The 20826-nt window shown below is 24.6% G+C and overlaps 1 protein-coding gene across 1 annotated transcript in view; it reads right to left on the reverse strand.

Annotated features, from left to right (window-relative positions):
• The window catches only part of LOC129607572 (uncharacterized), a 98557-nt gene that overhangs the window by 14047 nt on the left and 63684 nt on the right, over positions 1–20826 (reverse strand). The window contains exons 9-10 of the mRNA XM_055518650.1: positions 19752–19871; positions 15880–16025 (exon numbers count right to left, since the gene is read on the reverse strand). Of these exons, the coding sequence (XP_055374625.1) occupies positions 15880–16025; positions 19752–19871 (266 nt within the window). The remainder of the gene's footprint in view (positions 1–15879; positions 16026–19751; positions 19872–20826) is intronic.

The following is a 20826-nucleotide window of genomic DNA, read 5'->3' on the forward strand; positions in this document are numbered from 1 at the left end:
TATGAAATTCTTATGACCAAAAAAAGGTTTCAGTGACTTATTACATATCGTACTAACGTACAATGTTCGAAGGGTATACTAAATTTGCCTTACTGTTTCTAACACTAAGAAATAATGGTCTGAGATATAAAATTCTTTTTTGATTTCTGAGATATAGATTCAGAAACCTATATATCAGAGGTTTTTGATCAGCGTCAAATTCTAAGTCAATTTAGTTTTGTCTGTCCGTCCGTCCTAACTATAACTCAAAAATCAATTGACCTAAGTTCACCAAATTTTCACAAAGGATTTATTATAGTAAATGCCACAACCCTATTTAAATTGCTTATGATTGTGGTGCTGGTTCGGGTACCTGCCATTCATCTTCCAAATTTATTTGGCTTGACCTCAGAAACTATAAAAGTTATAATATTGAAATTTCACGCAAATGAGTATATTACTAAAGCCAGTGAGTTTGATAAAATTCGTTGAAATTACTTAGCTTTTTCTGGTAGCTACCATACAACTTCAATAGTAATGTAGCCTTATCTTAGAAAATATTGAAAGATACTGAAATTTTGCATACAAAAAGTGCCCAGTACTGAAATTTTGCATAAATTAATATGGTAATATGGCAACCTAAAGTCATAGTCAGTCTCATAGTCGACTATGAGATATTCATAACTCGCATATAGGATAACAAATTCGTACGGATATCACAGAGTTAACACGATCGATTCTATTTTTTCTCATTGTTTTAAAAATTTGTTTTATGTTTCAAAATTTTTCCGATGGTTTGTTGAACGATTGCATTTTAATCCATCGTAATATTTTTATTCAATTGATTATTTAAATTTTAATAAACTTGATATTTGTATAAAATTTACACTTAGCTTGTTTGAATTAATATTTTTGCAATAAAATTTAATTACAAAGTATTTTAAAACTTTTCAAAGTTTTAAATTATAGTTTAACTTTAACGTGAAAAAAAAAAAACAAAATTATGAAATGCAAGAGAAAACTTAAGCTTTTTCGCTTTTTATTTTTTTTGAAATAAAAAATTTAAATTTTTTTTTAAAAAAAACGTGACTAAATTACTGAAAACTGAACTCTTTTTCAATTAAATTTCAGTCAAGAGTAGAGAAATAATTGCAGTGTGCATTTTCATTTAGAACTTTAAAGGTTTTTTGTTAAGTATAGTTTTCTTTCCAATTTGCCTCTATAAATTTTACAAAAATTTATTAAAATTTGTCGCAAATTTAATTACTATAGTGACAAAAAAAGAAAAAAATTAAATAAAATTATATTTTTGTTTTAAAAAACGACAAACAAAAAGAAAACAATTTATATATAATTTAAATTTAAGCAGATTCCAAAGATTTAATATTCTTTCTATATAGTGCATAGGTACACAAATGAACAAAAGGATCCAAAATTTTAATTTCAATTCACGTTGTTCTTAGAAAGAAACACAGTTTTTTATTTGGATTTTGTATACATTGCGCACTTGAAATTACAAAATTCCTAGAGAAGTCTTTGTTGTTCCATACAGGAACAAAAAAAAAAAAGAAAAAAATTCTTAAAGCACAAAAAGGATTTTTATAGTGTTAAAACAAATTGCATTTGTAAAATATAAAATTAAATATTTTTCTTTAATTATAAATTCTTAATTTAAAATAAACAGTAAATGCAATTAAAAATATAAAAAATGATTCTAGAAAATTCTTTGTACTGACTCTAATTCTGAAAAAATTTAATAATCTTCATATTGTTATAGAAATTTCAACTTGAAAAATTTGAAGTGTTAAATAGTAAGTCACAATAATATGAAGATGAAAAATACAATGCATGAATGTAATGCTATAAGCAAAGGACCCATGACCTTTTCAAAAATTCAACCACAATTCAATAAAACTTACGTTTTTTTCTTTAAAATTTGAATTGCTTTTTTAGTTAGCAATTATTAGCAAGTACCTTTCATATATTATTTTGCAAAAAACATATCAATAACAAGAGAAAAGTGAAAAGTAAATTTAAAAAAAAAAAAATTGGTCACTTGCAGCTGTTTATTAAAATATGAACTCAAAATATTATCTGTTTAGAAAAAATGTTACTCTTTGATTTTAGTTCTTATTAATGTTAATACCAATTTAATGTTATTAATTAATGTTATTAAATTGGTATTAATTATGATAATATGGTATTCTGTATTTGCTGCCGCATGTCTTAGAAAATCATCTATGAAATGTTGAAAATTATCCACAAAATGCAATTGAAAATGCTATACGAATATGCTTAATTTGGATATCATTCTATTTCGGTAACTTTGTAGACTTTTTCATAAAATTTACAATAAGAACATTGTTTTCTATTAATATTGCATAATTTAAATTTTATCCTTTATTATTAATCCTGTTTGTATAACCATATTTGGTAATATTTTCTTTCTGTGACTTTTATTTTATTTAAAAATATCAATAGTATCTAAGTTTAATAAATTGATTGATTCACAAATATTAAATATAAAATTTGTATTTTAGATGAAATCAAATTCGTTACAAGTTGATTACGTACCAAACCCATGTAGAAATAAAAATTAATTTTCGCGGCTCTCAAAGTACTCTTTTTTATCAATGTGCAAATAATTATATTTTTAGCTTTAACAAATTATTAAATTACTGAAATATTACAATCATTGCATAAAACAACTATACCTAGAACACCTAGAAATTGTACCATCTAGATTATATGTTGAAGTGATCTTACATCATATAGGTGAAATCTTTTTATTCATTATCCTTTTATGTAAGTTAATTGTAACAAAAATTAAAAGTAAATAACAAAAAAAACATGAAATAAAATAAAATACAAGACATTTTATGAAAAATTATAGAGCACATAGAAATGAAAAATAAGTGGAGAATAGAAAATATAACACATTAAAAATAAGGGGGGACTTTTTTTATTTTATTTATAATAACCTTCACTATACTTGAATTAAAAGATCACGTAAAACCCGTGTCTTAAAAATTTTTTTTCTCGTGTATTTCATCACAAAAAATTTATATAATATGTAAATTCGGAATTTTTTCAAAAATTTAATTAACATTACTTTTCATTTGTGGCTGTCTGTCCAATAAATGTTCTCATAAAAAATCTAATTTAAAAATTAGAATTTTCTTTAAGTGTTCCAGGAAAATATGTATCTGCTGAATTTGCACAAAATAAAAATAATGAAAAATTTTCAGAATTACGAGTAACCTATTTTTATACACAAAACAAAGTGTTATCGAATTCAAAACTCTTCTTCCTCACTAATAACCACGAATAACACAATAAAAACTGTGATTTCTATGAAATTGAAATGAAAATCACAATTTAATTTTATTTTAAAGAGACATCATATTGGAATAGCTGCTTTTGTAAGAAAAATGGAAATTCTGAAAGTTACTCTACTCATAAGTGGTAGTATCTCTTAAAACATTGATGTTTCTAAGTTGAATTAAAGGTGATAATTAAAAGTTTATGTTTCAAATGAATTTTAAAATATTATTTAACGTGACATCATGCTTGAAATCACTTGCATTATTTTTGAATATTTAATTTGCGTAATAGTGCTAATTTTTTTAAAAAAAATTGTCATCAAGTTGCTCTTATTTATAGGATTACGTAATTTCACATTTTCATATAATTCTTATAATATATATCTTAATTTCTCACGGTTTCAATTACATAGGAATTTTTTTATTTCACTAGAAATAGAAAAAATTTTTGACAAAAATATCAAACTTTCCTTTAAAAATTAGAAGCTCCCCTTTTTAATGGGATCAGAAATCTTAATACGATAATAAAAAAAAATTTGTGTTTTACTCTTTTCAGCCTTAATCGTAAAAATTTAAATATCGTTTCACAATTTTTTTTGGGAATTTCAAGAATTATATTCGTTAACTAGTTACACATCTGTTGGTAATTATAACTGTAAAAAATTTGGTTGAATTTAATTTTAGAATATTTATATTGCATGAATTTAGGCGCAAATTTTTGTAAAACACTTTTTTCTCTAAAATGTAAAAAAAGGCAATAAAATTCAATATAAAGCTACTAAATTTACGATAAAACAACTGTACCCATTTTAAAATTTTCTTTTTTTTTCTATTTTCTTTAATGTCTTGTGTTATTTTCTTGAATAACATAACAGAATGTGTAAATAGGAAAAACATAGAATATTATTGTTTCCTACCATATAAAATAGATCGCAAATGACAGTAAAGAAATATGACAGCTACACAACATTAAAACATGAAAAAATATTATTTATGTTTTCTTGCTTTTTCGTTTTTTGCCCTTCTAACATTATTAAATCATACGATACATACAATTGTATACAATATCCTTCTTCATTTTCATTACATGTAAACCAAAATACATTTGATTATACATACATATATAGAATATACACAACGTCGTGGTACCATACCTACATCTACACATTTAACAAATATTTTTATGTTAAGAAAAAAATTATGTTGTGTTGTGACACAGTTTTTTTTCAGTTCTTTTTAAAATTCAAAGGGCAATTAAAAATGATAATTATTTTAAGGCAAAATTAAGGAGCTGAACGCATACTTGAATATATATTACATTATTTAGCATAATCATATACCCACGTAAGTATATATGTACATACATATGTATTTATAGAATTATAATAATAATTGTATGCAGGTATAACATTAGATACATAAATGATAAGGATGTAAAATTATATGAAAAAAAAAACCAAAAAAAAAAAATTCATTTAATAATAGAATGTCATTGTCTTATCATTAATAATTTTATTTTATTAGAATTAATTAAATTAAATATGAAATTTAATTAAAAATAGATAATTTAAGATATAAAAGCAAAAAAATTCATATTCTCCTTCTTCAATATGCCCAATATAATAAAAGGATGTCATTAGACATAATTTTTTTTTTCGTTTTAGCAATATTTTTTTAAAGGAAAAACTTTAATAATGGAAATGGTTAAATAATTTATTCATTCTTATTAAAGTATCAGCTTTCAAAATGTGTTATACACAATTAAGATTTAATTATCGGTTTGTTTTATAAGGTTCTTAAAACATAATTTTTACTAAAATTAAAACATGATATTTAAGTATATTTCTTCTTTTAAATTATCAAATCGGATAGTGAAGTATGTATTGGAATCTAATGTATTAAATGGATTGTATATTTACACGTATATTTTACGACTGTTATATAGGGTGTTCGCATAAGGTAGCAAATAATTTCACAATAATTCTTTGATTAATTTCCAGAAAAAGCTGTTTGAGGGGGGGGGGGGGGGGGTTGGTGCAGATATACTGTTTTCGAGTTTTTTTTTTGAAAGTTTTTTTAAAAAACTCGAACTTTCTCAAAAAATTTATTTTATTTTTTCTTGTTGATGATTTTTTCAATAATGAGATCTAACAGTTAACCCAAGTAAAATGTCTTAAATATTTTTAAAAAACATGCATAAAATGCATATATTTCATACACATAAACTGGATGAAACTCTCATGTTGCATTTTATTTTTCTTACTTCTTATTATATTTTCTACTCTCGTCACCATTACATTTCTCTATAATATTAAAACATGATTAATATTTTATTAAAAATTTGCCTGTACTTAATATAATTACATTAATTATATAATGTTAAATCAAATTGGAAATGACCTTCTCCTTTTTAGAATTAAACTGCTTATAGTGAGCATAGATTACCATCAAGTACATAGTGTTTGACGTATGTTCAAGCAGTCGAAAAATGAGGCACAAATATGACATTTCGAATTATAATACAATATAAAATCAATATTTTTTTTTCTTTATTTATTTTTCGACAATTTTTCCTAACACGTTTCAAGAATTTTTGAAAAATCATTGAAAAATCAAATTCAATTTTTTTGTTTTTCGCGACTGTTTCGAAAAATGTTCGTTGAAAACCAACCTTTAATCATTTTCAACTGAACTTTAATTTCGAACGAAGTTCCCATATAAAATATAATTGATATTGTATGCATTTTGAGGTAATTAAATTAGACAGAATGTGATTAAAACAAAAATAACGTATATTGCATTACTAATAATTTTATAACATCTACCTTTAAATTTTCCACATTATATCACCTTACTCTATAGAAATATTTTTTAGAGACTTATGAATAAATTAATAAATTCTTTATTAATTTCTCCAAAATAAAAAGGAAAACCATTTTATTTTTGGCTCCTAAGTGGCTCTTTTCAAGAATCAAAAATATAAAGGAAAATCAAAGACCATTCAAATATTATTAGAAATACCTATATACCGAATATCAAATAATACTCACTAAAAATTCATAAATTAAACTCGATTAATAAATTATTTATGCTTTCTCGTACAAAAAAAAAAAAACATAAAACTAAAAATTATTTATAAACCATTCTGAAATTATATTTTCCATAACATAATGTCAGTCAAAAAAAACAGCCCTTTAAAAAGAAAAAATCCACAACTTTATTGAAAACCAATACCGTTTCCAAAGCATATAACATTTATTATATCCTAACATAATATTTTTGTTTATCTAAAATAGTTTTCATGTAATTAACAAATTAATTTACAAGATTATAATAAAATTATCTATCTTTATATACTTCTATATTCACATTCATATTTACAAACATATATACATAAACAATGAGAAGAAAATGAAAAGCACACAAAAATTAATTTTATACACTAATAATTTCCTTTTATTCAATTTATTTTAATTTTTATTTGTTTCTATTCTTCTCCTTTTATTTTTCTGTATGTTTTAACTTATAGAGATAAGTAAAATGTGCGTACGTTTTAATTTACAATCCCTAGTCGGCAGCATACACTTATGAATCCTTTAACAACATCATCAGAAAAAAAAATTCAAGAAACAAAAAAAAATAAAATCAAAAAAGTTAAAATTCGTTTTGTTTTGTGTTCCCCAACAAAACAAATAAAAAAAAAGAAAAAAAAAAGAATATTTTAACCAAAAATTTCCCATTTTGGTTATACCAAAATATACCCACCCATATAACAAGGGATTAGAAAATTATACCCTATGAATAATCCTTCGAAAAAGATGGGCAATACAAAAACAAAAATGTCCGTATATCTTTATGTTTACATTATTCTGTTATCACCATGAAATAATGAAAAACAGAAAAAAAAGAGTGAAAAGAAAATGAGAACGAGAGCAGAAGGAGGATTGAAAATGTTATCAGAAAAATGAAAATACAACAAGAGATCATATCTTTGCGTATATCCGTTTACAAATCTTATTTAAAGCTAATTTTAACTATATACTACAAACAAAAATACAAAATATTTATTTAATGATTGTGTTATGAATTTGTATTAGAGTTGCCGTTTAAACAAAAAATATGTTTAGTAACTATATATTAGTATGTACAAGATCAAATAAATTTATATTTATAAATAATATCTCCTATCAAAATTTCTAAAATAAATAATCATAATTTTCAATTTAAAATGCCATGTTTTATTCCCGTAAATTTCAAATTTGACCAAAACCATTTCATTTAGGCAATAGATTTAAGCAGCATGTAAAATGCGTTTATAATAATGACCTCAAATTAATTATAAGGTAGAAGAATATTGTTCCTCTGCAAAAAACCTTCATATATTTCATAGTTTTAGTTCACAATTTTGAAATATTAAAACCGTAAAATTGTAATTAAGTTCGCAGCAATATCAGTTTACTAGTTGAAAACACTCGTGAACTGAAAAGTGACAAAAACTCAAGTTAATTTAAGAAGTTCAATATATTTCAGAATTTTCTCTTACTCATGTATTCAAATAAATTCCACATACAATCTTATGATTGATGATGATTCTTAGCAAGTTTACTTTTTAAATGGAAACGGCATCACTATCGTAAATATAATTTATTTCGAACATTAACACACGCACTTATAGTTATATGTGCTGTATGTATATATGTATGTAATATTTATTCACACACATTCATGCCATTCTATATAAACAACATATTTAATGTTTTATTGTGGTTTATTTATTTTTTCTCTTTTAATTCTCGTGTATTTCTTTTTCTATTTACACTGTTTGTTATTAAAATTATTCTCGATACGCTTTCCCGAATTTCATTTGTTTCATTTACTGTTACTTTAGATTTTCTTTTTCCTGTTTGCTCCAATTTCAGCTGTATACAATGAATTTTTTTTTGTTTTTAGATTTTGTTGTTTTACTTGTGTTTTATATTACTAATTTTTTCTCGTGATCAAACTTCTATATGCTTTTTAATAGAAGTTTTAATCTCTTTAGGATTTCGTCCTTTTTTTTTTGCTTTTCTCCTCGTAATGTTTGTTTTGTTTTCTGCCTTTTGTTTCTAATACTTTTATAAAATGTTACCAGAAATAATATGGAGGATCACATCAAAGTTTTTATCATGATATGGTCATCATAAAACAAGCCACAATTTGTTTTTATGTCTTCTTTTCACTGTTTTTGAATTGTTTTCATTTTGTTCCTTCTCTTTTAGTTTTCTGTTTATTTTATGTGATTTCCGAGGATAACAACGAAAATACAAAGAAATATCTATACACACATATATATACATATAAATATAATTTCTCATTGTATACACAGTGGATAGTCTGAATTCACTGAGAAAGAATTAAAACAACGAAAAACCATTATGAGAAATCTTTAAGTCATTTAAAATAAAAACAAAATTATGCCTAAAGAGTGAGAAATTAATGAATATATTGGGAAGGGGATGAGAAAAGGAAACCCTTCCTGATATTATTAAAATTTTGCTTGGATATTGTTATACGTGCGATTGTATGTATGTAAATCTAGAAATAATTTTTTTTATTCTGATTTAACATTAAAAGAATTTTAAATTTTTTCTATATCCTTACATCGAACGCATTGCATACAGCCAAGGAGGTTATGTTATGGCACCAAATTCCGCCAGTGAAATTTTCGGCTCAATTTCCCTTCTTCGACAAATTACAGATAAACTGGATTTGGAAACTGAACTTTGACCAGGAACCGATTTTAAAGCAATATAGTATATCTAAGGAAACAATTGACCGAATTTTTTGAAATTTTCACGTTGACAGCGAAACTACAAAATTTTTCTTAGGAAAAACCGATCTTACAAAAAAAAACTCTGGAAACAAATTAATATTTTTGGAATTTTATTAACTAAAGTGTGCTTTTTCATATCCATATGCAATTCTTTCGTCCAACTTAATAAGAATTAATTAGAAGAGATTTTCCAAAATTATTCAGAAATAACAAATTACAGTCGATTATGTACTGTACACCTCACTTTTTTTTTGAGGTAATACTTGTTTGGCTTTTCTATATGGAGCCATCTTTTTTATGGAATATTTAACACAGGCAATAGAATCTGAGAGAAATAAAGAAAATGCTTTAATTGCTAAAAAAAAAAATTATTCTTGTTGTTTAACGCTTTTATTGGATAAATTTTATTTTTTGGAAGTCCATAGATAACTGTAAATTTTTTTTTGTAAAAACAAAAGGCGAAAAAAAGGAAAGATTTAAATAAAAATTTAAGTTTATATGGTCGCTAACACAATGATATTTTTGACGGATTTGGGAATGAGAATTTAATGTGACTAAAGTAATATTTTTGGCACAAGACGGCAATCTAAGAAAATGAATTGCAATAAAATGAAAAATATAAATAAATATATAGAAAAGTATGGAATAATGCTTTAGATGATGAAGACAATTGAAGTAAGAAACAAACTTGATTTTCTAAGGAAGTACTTAATGGAAGAAGGATGGTCCTTTATAAGTCAAACATGTGTTACGACCCAGCTTTGAATCCACTTTTTTCAAACCAGTTTGTTTATGACTTGAAGTAGTTTCGTAAACCTAATATTTCAGAAATATAGAATTCAAATTTTTACACGTACATTAAATTAAAAATGCACATTTTATGAGTAAGTTTGTATATAGCCAGAAGTCCAGAATCAAAATTAAGCTCATTTCTGAATTTAATACTGCAGCCTTGGTATATCCGTAATCATAAAATTTGAGGATTGAAAATATTGTACCAAAACATCCTTGAAACTCAATAATTAAACTGGAAAATAATTTTTAAATTTAATTACATTTTTTTTTTATATGCTTTAAACAAAGATGGTATTTTTGCGTTCAATACACACACACAATTTAATGCGGTTTTCCCTAAAACGCAGAGAGCAAAAAAAGCACTTTTGCTCCAGAATAGAAAATAATTTTTTTTTGATTCTGGTACTTTTTTTCTACCATTTTTAATGGTTTTTATGGTTTATCTTAATCATTAAAATGGTTTCTTTTATATTTTCCTATATACCCATGATTTAATAGCGAACATGTTGATTTTTCTTTTTATTGCTTTGAGATTAATTTAAACGATTGCGAATTATAATATTAAAACATAATGTTTATGCAGAAAAAAAAATTAATAGAGAAAAAAAGGACATCCGGAGTCTAGATTCAATTTTTTTTTTGCCTCATAATTAAAAGCAGGATTTTAAGCTTCACTTAATTAAAACGAATTTTGATTACTTAAAATTTTTCTATGTACAAAAATTTGTTGGAAAAAAATTTTTGCTTTTTAAAAATTTAGATAAAAAAAATTGTGTACATTTTTATTTTGTAATTTTTTTCATAATTTTGTAGTATGAGTAAAAAAGCCAGAAAATTGTTGAAAGGATTAAATAATAAGTGTTCTACCAGTTCAAATTCAGTTCTTTAATAAACTACCGGTCGTCTAAAAATTGTCAATGGTGAAATAACGCAACGCTCAATAAGTTCTTATGATGACATATAGATGGCGATACAAATACCGAATCCGTATGGTTTTTAGAAAATACCAAACTTCAAACGACATCTGTCAAAGTTTCATGACATTTGGATCATTATTTACCAAGTTAGTGTTTGAATGATTGAATCAACTTTTGTGAATTGAAAAAAATGGAAAAATCAGAATTTCGTGTACTCATTAAGCATCGCTTTTTGATGAGAAAAAACACGGTGCAGTCCAAGCAATGGCTTGATAAGTGTTATTCGGACTCCGCTCCATCGAGGAAAATTATTGAAAATTGGTTTGCTGACTTTAAACGTGGTTGTACAAATACTGATGATGCCGCACGCACCGGTAGCAGTAATTCGGCAGTTACTGAAGAAAACATCAAAAAAATTCATAAAATCGTCTTATTCGTCCGCAAATTGAAATTGAAGGAGATTGTCGAGGTCGTTAAGATATCAGAAGATAGTGTGTTTACTATATTACACAAACATTTGGGTATGATAAAGCTTTGTTCGAAATGGGTGCCGCGTTTGCTAACTCCGGACCAAAAACAATAACGAATTGATGATTCTGAGGCATGTCTGCCTCTTTTCACAATCGATGAAGCATGGATCCACCATTTCACTCCTAAGTCAAATCTACAGTCGGTTGAGTGGACACCAGCGGGTGAAAGCCGCCTAAAGCGATCAACAGCGAAAATTACATGGAGTTATTGGAATGATTGAAGGCTGTAATCTACGAAAAGCGTGCGCACATGAAGAAGAAATTGTATTTGAACTACTGAATAAGTAACAGGTGAAATATTCAGAATTTTTGACATTGGAAGTATGTAATTAAAAAAAAAATAAATTTTGATAAATAATGGAATTTGATGTATTCACCATTACGGCCTTTTTATTTGAACGTAATTTCTTAATTAATATTTAAAACAACTTTGCTTTTTTATTTAGAAATTCCATTCCACTTAATATTATAAATAAGTATAAGATTAAGTACTGCCAAGAATAATGAAAGTGAAAAAAAAAGTATAGGGTATATTGAGTGTATCTATAAAACTTAAGGAAATCAAATAAAAGAAAACTTTAAAATTTTCCGTAAAACTTAAGAATGTTGAACTTAACTGGTCTGTAATAGAAGAGAATGGTTTTTAAAATTCGAATCCTCTTCTTACAGTTAAATAAATGTCAGAAGTATATGCTACTTTAATCAACGTTCCTTCCTCATTAAAAAATTAACTTTCTTATATGCAGGAAATTATACAATATTGCATAATTCAATAACATATAAGAAGAGGTCAAAATTTTAATCTAGAAAAAAATTTGAGGCTTTTCATATTATCAGTTCAAAAATTACAACATCACTCTTATAAAATGTGCGATTATAGAAAATTTTCCATTTTGATTTACAAGTGATTTTGTGTCATTATTTTTTACGATATTTGAAATTTATATAAAATTTTGTAATTTGTTTTCGTATTGCGATTACTAAAATAACTTTTAAAATAGCCTTTACAGCTTACGATATTTAAAAAAAAGAAAAAAAAAACCAAAAGAAAATTTCCATTTCTAAATTTAAACATTTTCCTTAATTCCCTATTGAAAAATTTTTTGTTTTTTTTTTTTCTTTGTTGGAAATAGAATTTTTTACACAAAAATTAAAAAAGGCGTCATTATCTGAATTTCTTATGACCACCATTTGATAATTTTTGTTTATTTCAATTTTTTTTTTTGTTTTATTTTTGTTTTCATGGGTACATGCTCTCTCTCTGTATATAAGGGGGACTTGCTCCTCATACTGTCAAACTTATTTATTTCTTTTATTTATTTCGACATTAATTTGTTATTGTTGTTTTAAGATTCTTAACATTCCCTTCACACATTTCAGCATGATTGCTTTCAAAATATTTTTCAATTCGAATTTCCTCAATTTCTGAACAAAACAAATATTATGCTGGGGTAAGAAATATAAAAAAAAATGAAAAAAAAAAAACAGAAATTAAATTTATTGTCCTTATTAATGATCTTCTAAGGTGACAATGGTATTCTTAAGAAAAAATAAAATTAAGGAATAAGAAAAACAAATAAAAAAAAAGAACAGAAATAATCCTTGGAAATTTTAAAGTGTAACACTTTGTTCCTTCGTTTCGGCTTTCTCTTCTTTCACTGTTTTTTATCATTTTAGAAGTATATAACAGTTCTTTAAAGCTTTAAAAATACTTTAAAATTAATTTTGTCTTTATTTCGTAAAAATTCGATCATAATTAAAATTGCCAATAATCTATTTTAACACGATACGTAAACCATTGACTAATTGTTTAAATTTTTCATAATCAAATACATCTAAGTTTGAATTGAACGTAGTAAATTAAATCATATAATGCAGCAATTGACTATATGGCAGTCTCCTATAAATGCTTTTAAAAATAATTGAGAATAATAGAAAAAAAAATTCAGATTGTTGGTTTCTTAGAAATTGATACAAAAAAAAAAAAGGAATTGTTGCCCTTCTGTTAAGCAATTGATTTTTTGTGTATAGTATAAGTTTCGATGAAATATTGTTACTACGCTTAATGATTGTAATGGTCTGTTTTAAATTATTTGGTAGAATTAAGTAGAATACGATAAATGTACCTGGAGACAGGATTCACTTTATGTTAAGAAAATGGAACTCTTACATATCATAATTAATTCCAACGCATCAATCAATTTCTTAATGTATTTGAAAAATTTGAATAGTATAATATACAAGTTTTAAATTGACAAAATTAAAATATTATTGAAAAATTTAAAAATGCAAAATTTCAGGTTTGTTACGAGTATATGGAACTGTTCTAATTTCAACTAGTATTACTTATATTAAAACTTTGGTAACATCTTCCTTTACCTTTGCATCGACTCTATTTTTTATTAACAGTGTTTTATAACCCCTTAGGTATTCTTAATTAGACCAAATAAAATCAATACTCTATTATTCTCTTCTATATACTTAACTATGTACACTTTATCATTCTGTGTCTCAAGTAGTTAAACTTTAAAAGAAGAACTTAGTTTTTCCTTTTTCTTAAAATAATTTTTGACATTATTGTTGAAATTTTCTGTTAGTTATTAAACTTTATTTAAAATTAAATTTTACTAGACGAAAAATATCAAAATTTTAACTTTAGTTTATTTCAACAAGTTTAAATAAAAATTAAAAAACACAATAAGAAAAAAAAAATAAACAAGAAAAACTTTAAGAAGAAATTTTAAAAATTCTTTTTCGAACCGATCCTGTTTTCTGACCAAATTGAATAAAAGAAGTCGAAAAGTAATAAAAATTCTTTTTTAAAATGTTAAAATAATACAAAAGAATAACAACAACAAAAAAAAAATAAAATCAAAGCAAAATTTATTTGGAAAGGAAAAAAAATCATGTAAATTGTTAAGAAAAATAAAATGAAAAAAAAAAACAACAAGGAAGGAGAAAACTTTTTTGTCCTTTTACATTAACAACAACAACAACAAATAACGATAAACTCAATAAGAAAATACACAAGTTATAACTCAAAGGACAAACAATTTTGGAAAAGCCAAAAAACTGAAACCAAAAAAAAAAAATAAAAATTCTTAAAAGTAATTTAAAGCTTTTTATTATCCTTATGAAGAATGAATAAATGTACGGTTTGGGGGAAGAACGATCCCCTATTCGACTATAAATTCTTTAGTTTCGAAATTTTTGTTTGTTTTCTTCACAAAGTTGTTTTTGTTTTTTTCATTATTTTTATTTTATTTTCTGGGGGTTCTTTTTCTTTTTGTTTTTTAATGTTTTTTTTTATTATTTTTATTTATGAGATCCCAATGAATGTTCGAGGTAAATTTTTCAGTCATATTTTAATAAAAAATTAAGTGTATAAGAGCAAAATATCTAATCAATATGCATTAAAAAAAAAATAATGCAAATTTGAAATAAATTTTGGTTTGTTCCGCGGTCTATGAATCAAAATTAAGAAAAACAGCAAAAAGGTATTATGATTAATAAGGGATTAAGGGAATGGTTTCTTTATATAAACTCTTCCAAATACAACACGAACTTTGTATTTTATATATAATATTTATATTCGTAATTAAATATGTTAATTTTTGAGAATTAATTGAAATATTAATTATTGATAACCTAACAATAATAATTTATAGTATTATTTAAAACAAAAGTACAGGATTCGGTATATGCAAAGCCGAATGAATACTTTCTTACAAATAGTGCCACTTCAATATAGGCTTAGTAGATTAAATTGGAATTCATTCTAATTATATACAACAATGTGAATTCGTAAAAAAAAGAGAAATTTGACATATTTGAAACGTGACATATTTCGAGGTCACCAAATGATGACTGAAAAATATTTTTACCGACGTGTGAGCTTCAGTCAATGAAGTAGAACTTTTGATTAGATGAAAATGTAAAATATGTTCACTTATAACTCAAGTTCTGAGATGCAGATTATCAAGAAACTCCTTCATTTAGCTTTAAGTGTTTCAAAAAATTAGGATGCTAAACCCACAATTTCTCAAAAACCCAAATCTACCTTATTTTCTATCTGTGTATATCCCTAACATCTTAACAAATTCATAAAAATTTTAATTGCACCAAAATTTTGTTTCATAACAGCCTTACGCCAATATAAAGTATTATGATAAGTACAAATAAAACTATTAATAACAACGGATGGGAAATCTTACCATAACCACATACATATTAATTAATATTACAATATTTTTGTGAAAAAAATTTTAAGATCTACTTTAATCTTCTTTGGAATTCTTTAAAATTTGAAATTTTTTCTTTCTATGCCTCTTCTTTTTTGACTGACTAAAAGTCAAGTTTATTGCCATAAATTAACAAAAATAATAAATAATAAAAAAAGAAGAACAAAAATTCTGTAAATGTACATTTCCACCAAACTATTTCATCCAAAATAAAAAAAATTAAAGAGGAATTTAAAATAAACTCATATGATTCATATGATAAAGGATAATAAAGCAACTTACCTAACAGTGTTACATATAACATCTTAGTAACATCAAAATGGTCTGGCAAACATGCATCTTCTAGTCTAGACGCTGGTTGTCCCATCTGTATTTCAGCTATATGAATATCACGCCGATAGAATGACATACACATAAATCCTTTTTTGCTATATTGTAGAGGAGTATGAAAAAAGGATATTAAATGAAATGACAAGATTTTTTTTTGTTTTTTTTTTGTTTTCCAAAATATATTCTATTTTCTTTTTCAGTTTTGATTTTTCATGTTTATTTTCTGTGTTTTTTTTTAGTTACAAAAACTGAAAAACTTTTTATAGATAAAAAAAAAAAAATAATAATTTATAAATGTTTGTTTTATGTGTGTGTATATATATTTCACATTTTTTTGTAAATAATTTTTAGTAGGCAAAGTTATAATGGTAATTACTGTCATAATAGTCTATAATTATAATAATGTTAAAAGTTAATGAAATATGCTTTTAAAGAAAAATATCTTCAATAAAATATTATGTATGCACATGTGTATGTACTCGTATAAGGAAATATACCACTAAGCAAACTAACAAGAATAACAATGAATTGAACATGAACAAAATTCATTGATAAATTTTATACAATTTACATACAATGAGAACAAGAGGGAATTGGAGTAACGAAAGCAAAATATAATTTTAATGGTTCATTAGATTTTATCCATAAGGCAATAGTAAAAATCACGCAAAATATTGTCTAGTTGTACCTACATGAAAAATTACAATTAATGGAACGAAAGAGAAAGGCAATTGAATATACATACATAGTATGTATTTACTAAATAGAAAACAATTTCTCGAAAATTGGTAGATTAAGAAGGTTGCCCTATGTATATTGCTCAAATGCATCCCATGTTTTACAGTCATATGCATATTAAAAGAGCATAACGCAACATGATTATTTTCATAAATTTCATCTAAACCTGTTTTTAAATGAAGCAGTAGGCGCCCATCTATCAAATATTTTGATTTTTTTTTTAGTATCATTATAGAAGCTAGCAACATATTAAAACGAAAAAATAGGTAACATTTGATATTGTTCCGATTATCTGAAATCTGATATATTCTAAGTCATTTTCACTGAAATGTCGGAAAACAAGTTTTAAATAATTTAAAACCTTTTGAAAGGATATTTCTTTACTGCCTTGTTAATAAAGTGAATAAACTGTCGAAGAAAGGAATCATACCTTTTTTCAAAATAATTGCTCAAATTCATCAAATTCAAATATAAAAAATGAGACCAAAAGTATGTATTTTGTTATTCAACGCAATGAAAATTGCTATTACATATTTGTCTTTCTATTATTTTTAAAATAATATTGAAATTTTTTTTTTTATTATTATTATGTTTCATGAATTTATTTTTTTTATTACATTGTTGTTTAATTAGAGCGATCGAATTGCACCATTAAACATTAACTAAATTTTTGTGTTCTTCAAAAAAATTTTTGTGAAGAATTACTTACTAGTTTCATTCTGTTTGTCCGACCGTCCGTCCGTGGACATGTTTACAAAAATTTTACACCCTTTAAGATAGGAAGCTAAAATTCACTAGAATTCACTATATCATAGATCTTCACTAGAAACTAAATTTCGTAGAAGTAAATTTTCCCCCCTTTCTCCCTCCTCTGTAAATGTTATAGCCCATCAAAACCATAAAAATGCCATTTTTCGATTATTTATTGTAACGAAATCACAAACATTCCCTACATTCTTTAGATACCTACATTCAACATTGTTTTGTTGAGCTTTAAAAAACAAAATAGACGTTGATATTAATCGTTATCTTAAATCTATTTTTCATTAAAATTTTTGATACCGCTTGTTTTCTATACGATAACTAACCAAACTAAGAGTTTGAAATTTGAACAGCTTTTGTATTATTAATAGACATTTTATTTTAGTGGAAGAAAGATTTTTTTCTACCTCTTTCCTTTATTAATTTATTGCCTCTTCAAAGGAGTAGCTTTTGCAAATTTATATAGCTAAAGAATGGTAATGGTAAATGTCAAGAAAATATGAATATTTTAGTTAACTCACATGTCAAGTCGGTCAATTAAATCGTTATACTAATGCTTCGTTCCTAATTTTTTTTGCTCATCCTTAATGTATGCAATAGTTTTATATATATAGATATAATGAATGAAACTATTTACATACTCATTTAAATAGTGTAGATTGCTCTTCAAAGCAATACTTTCACTTACTTTGTTTCATGGAGGGAAAAGTGTTTCTTTACAAACCATTGGTTTAACCAACTTTATTTTGTTTCACTTGAAATTCTTTAAGTAATTATTTTTCTAGCATTTCATTTCTGGTCTATATTGCATAGCACTCAATTAGATTTCAATAACAATTATTGGAAAAAAGGGAAAGCAAGCATGAAAAAATAAAAGCAAAACTATTTTGGGAACAATAAAATTTTTTTTTATATTAAAATTCATGAATTTAAAATTGTTTTAATAAATTTTTTAATTGAAAATTATTATAATAATAATAAAATGTTAAATAAATTAAGCTTTCAGACACGTTAAGTGAAATATTACAAAAAAAACCAATAGGATAACAGAAGTTAATCAATCGAAAAACTTTTAAACTAAATAAGGTTTTAGGCCAATTCTAATGAATATTTTGTAATTTAAACTTCATAACTTAATTAACACTATTACAAAAATTTTTTTAAATTTCTTAACCCTTTCTTAACGTAACGGGGATTATAAAATTTTTGCTGTAAAATCTTGTTTAAAAGCAACCGATTCTAGCCCTTTAATATTTTAGATCACGTTTATTTATATTTTAATTGTTCAACTTAGGTTTCGTGCATGCTGGAATAAGATTTCAACAATGCATTAAAAACAATGTTTCATGTTGTATTAAATGCAACGAGTTTGAACGAAAATTTAAATTATAATGTTCGAAAAAAAATTTTGTTTTGTTTTAAAGCAATCTAATTTTTTTTAGAGACCTTGGAGAATAAAATTTATGCAACTAACTCTATACATATTTATACTTTGCGTATTTGAAAAAAAACAATTACTTTTTTTTCGAACAATACTTTTACTTTTATTGTAAACGTGTTCCGATACTAAAATCTTATGATTTAAAGAGGACTAAGATTCTGAAAATTTCTATTAAATGTTTTACTTTTACTTTTGAACTGGTAACTTTATATTTAAACAAGTAAATAGTTTAATTTTAAAAATAAAAATGAAACAAAGGGACGGTAGCCTTAAGTTAAACCCCATAATCGTTATCATCGGTACATTGGTATAACCATCGGTAGACTAAGATGAGGGAAGTCTTACCAATACATTTCAATTTTTGAGTAGAATTTGGCTAACCTTTCTCATAGAAATGCCACAATATAATTTAAAACAGACTGATAACGGAATACATAAAAAAATGTGAAATTTAATAGATTCTATACTTAATGAGAACAACAACTTATGTCAAGTGGAAAGTATTCAAATGTTAAAATTTTTGTGCGGTCACGATTGCTACTAAAATATTTAAAAAATTTATTTTTTTTATTTTAATTTAGACTTTTTTTTGTTGCATTTTGCATATTATATTGCCTAAAATGCATATAACCTCAATAAAAAAATTTTTTTATACACACATACATTTATACATACGTATTTAATAAAAATAAATAAATTTTTGTGTTTTTATAATTTTACAAGAATTAATTTAATTTGTTTTTATACATGCATTCATACTTATACATGTTGTGTGAACAAAACGTACATTGACATGCACTTGTACTCACAGATGTATTATATGTATGTATATATTTGCATATATGTATGTCTATAGATATGAATAATTAATTAAATTGCTTACCATCCTGATGTAAAGTGAACAACGGCTGTCATTTCATTTGATGTTTGTTTATTGATTTGTTCACAAAATGCTCTCGTATCGGTGTAACCATTCGGTCTGGTGATGTGCATTGATCCGTCACTATTTTTATGCAGTGGTAGCACAACATAGTCCAATAAAAATGTTTGTGTTTTGAAAATAAGAAAAGAGAAAACAAAATTGCTTTTTTTATTAAAAATATTTTTTTTTTGTTTTTTATTATATTTTCTCTCTATCTCTTTTTGCCTTTCATAAAGCGGCCTTTTTTAGTTTAAACACATATTTTTTTTTTGTTTCAATCCTGTAGTTGTCCTTCGGTATTTATAATAAAAAATGTACAATTATTTGCATATCTAGAATTTGTTTTTTTATTTTAAATATTGGAGTAAAAATGTCAGTTTTTTTTTTTGTTTTAATTTTTTTTTTTCTGAAAGGAAAAACTCATTTGTGTGGAAAAGTTTCCCAGAATACTGGAACATTAATTTAAACATATTTTCATTTCATTTAAAAACAACAAAAAAAAATTTTGTTTTTTTCATTTTTTTTAAATTCTCATTTAAATTCAAAATGCAATAATAATTTTTTTTGTTAATTTGTATTTTTTTTTTATTATTATTTGACCCAATAGCAGTTATGAGATGAAAATTACTAAAGCGTAATGAATCTAATAAAAAATAACCTAAAAGCATAATACCTACAAACCTTTTAGACTTTCACAACTTTTTATAAATATATTTTCATCACACGAAACTAAATCTCATGGTACATAAATGGACTAAATGGAAATGGTTTTGAAATTTTTATTATTTGAATTTTTTTTCTTTCGTTTTCGAAAATCACCCACAATCCTGAAATTTTATAATATTACATAAGGTTATATATAAAATTAAAGTTTTTAAAATATATTAAAGATGGGTACGCGAACATCGTATTTTAAGATATAATAGGCATTTATGAAATTAATTCTCAGATTATATTCTTACATTAACTACATTCAGGATTTTAGTTGAGAGTCTCTGAAAGGACATTTTACACTACACACTAATAAAATAATAAC

This window comes from Condylostylus longicornis, unplaced genomic scaffold, assembly GCF_029603195.1.
Source record: "Condylostylus longicornis isolate FDR11 unplaced genomic scaffold, ASM2960319v2 ptg000004l, whole genome shotgun sequence".
NCBI classification, from domain to species: Eukaryota; Metazoa; Arthropoda; class Insecta; order Diptera; family Dolichopodidae; genus Condylostylus; species Condylostylus longicornis.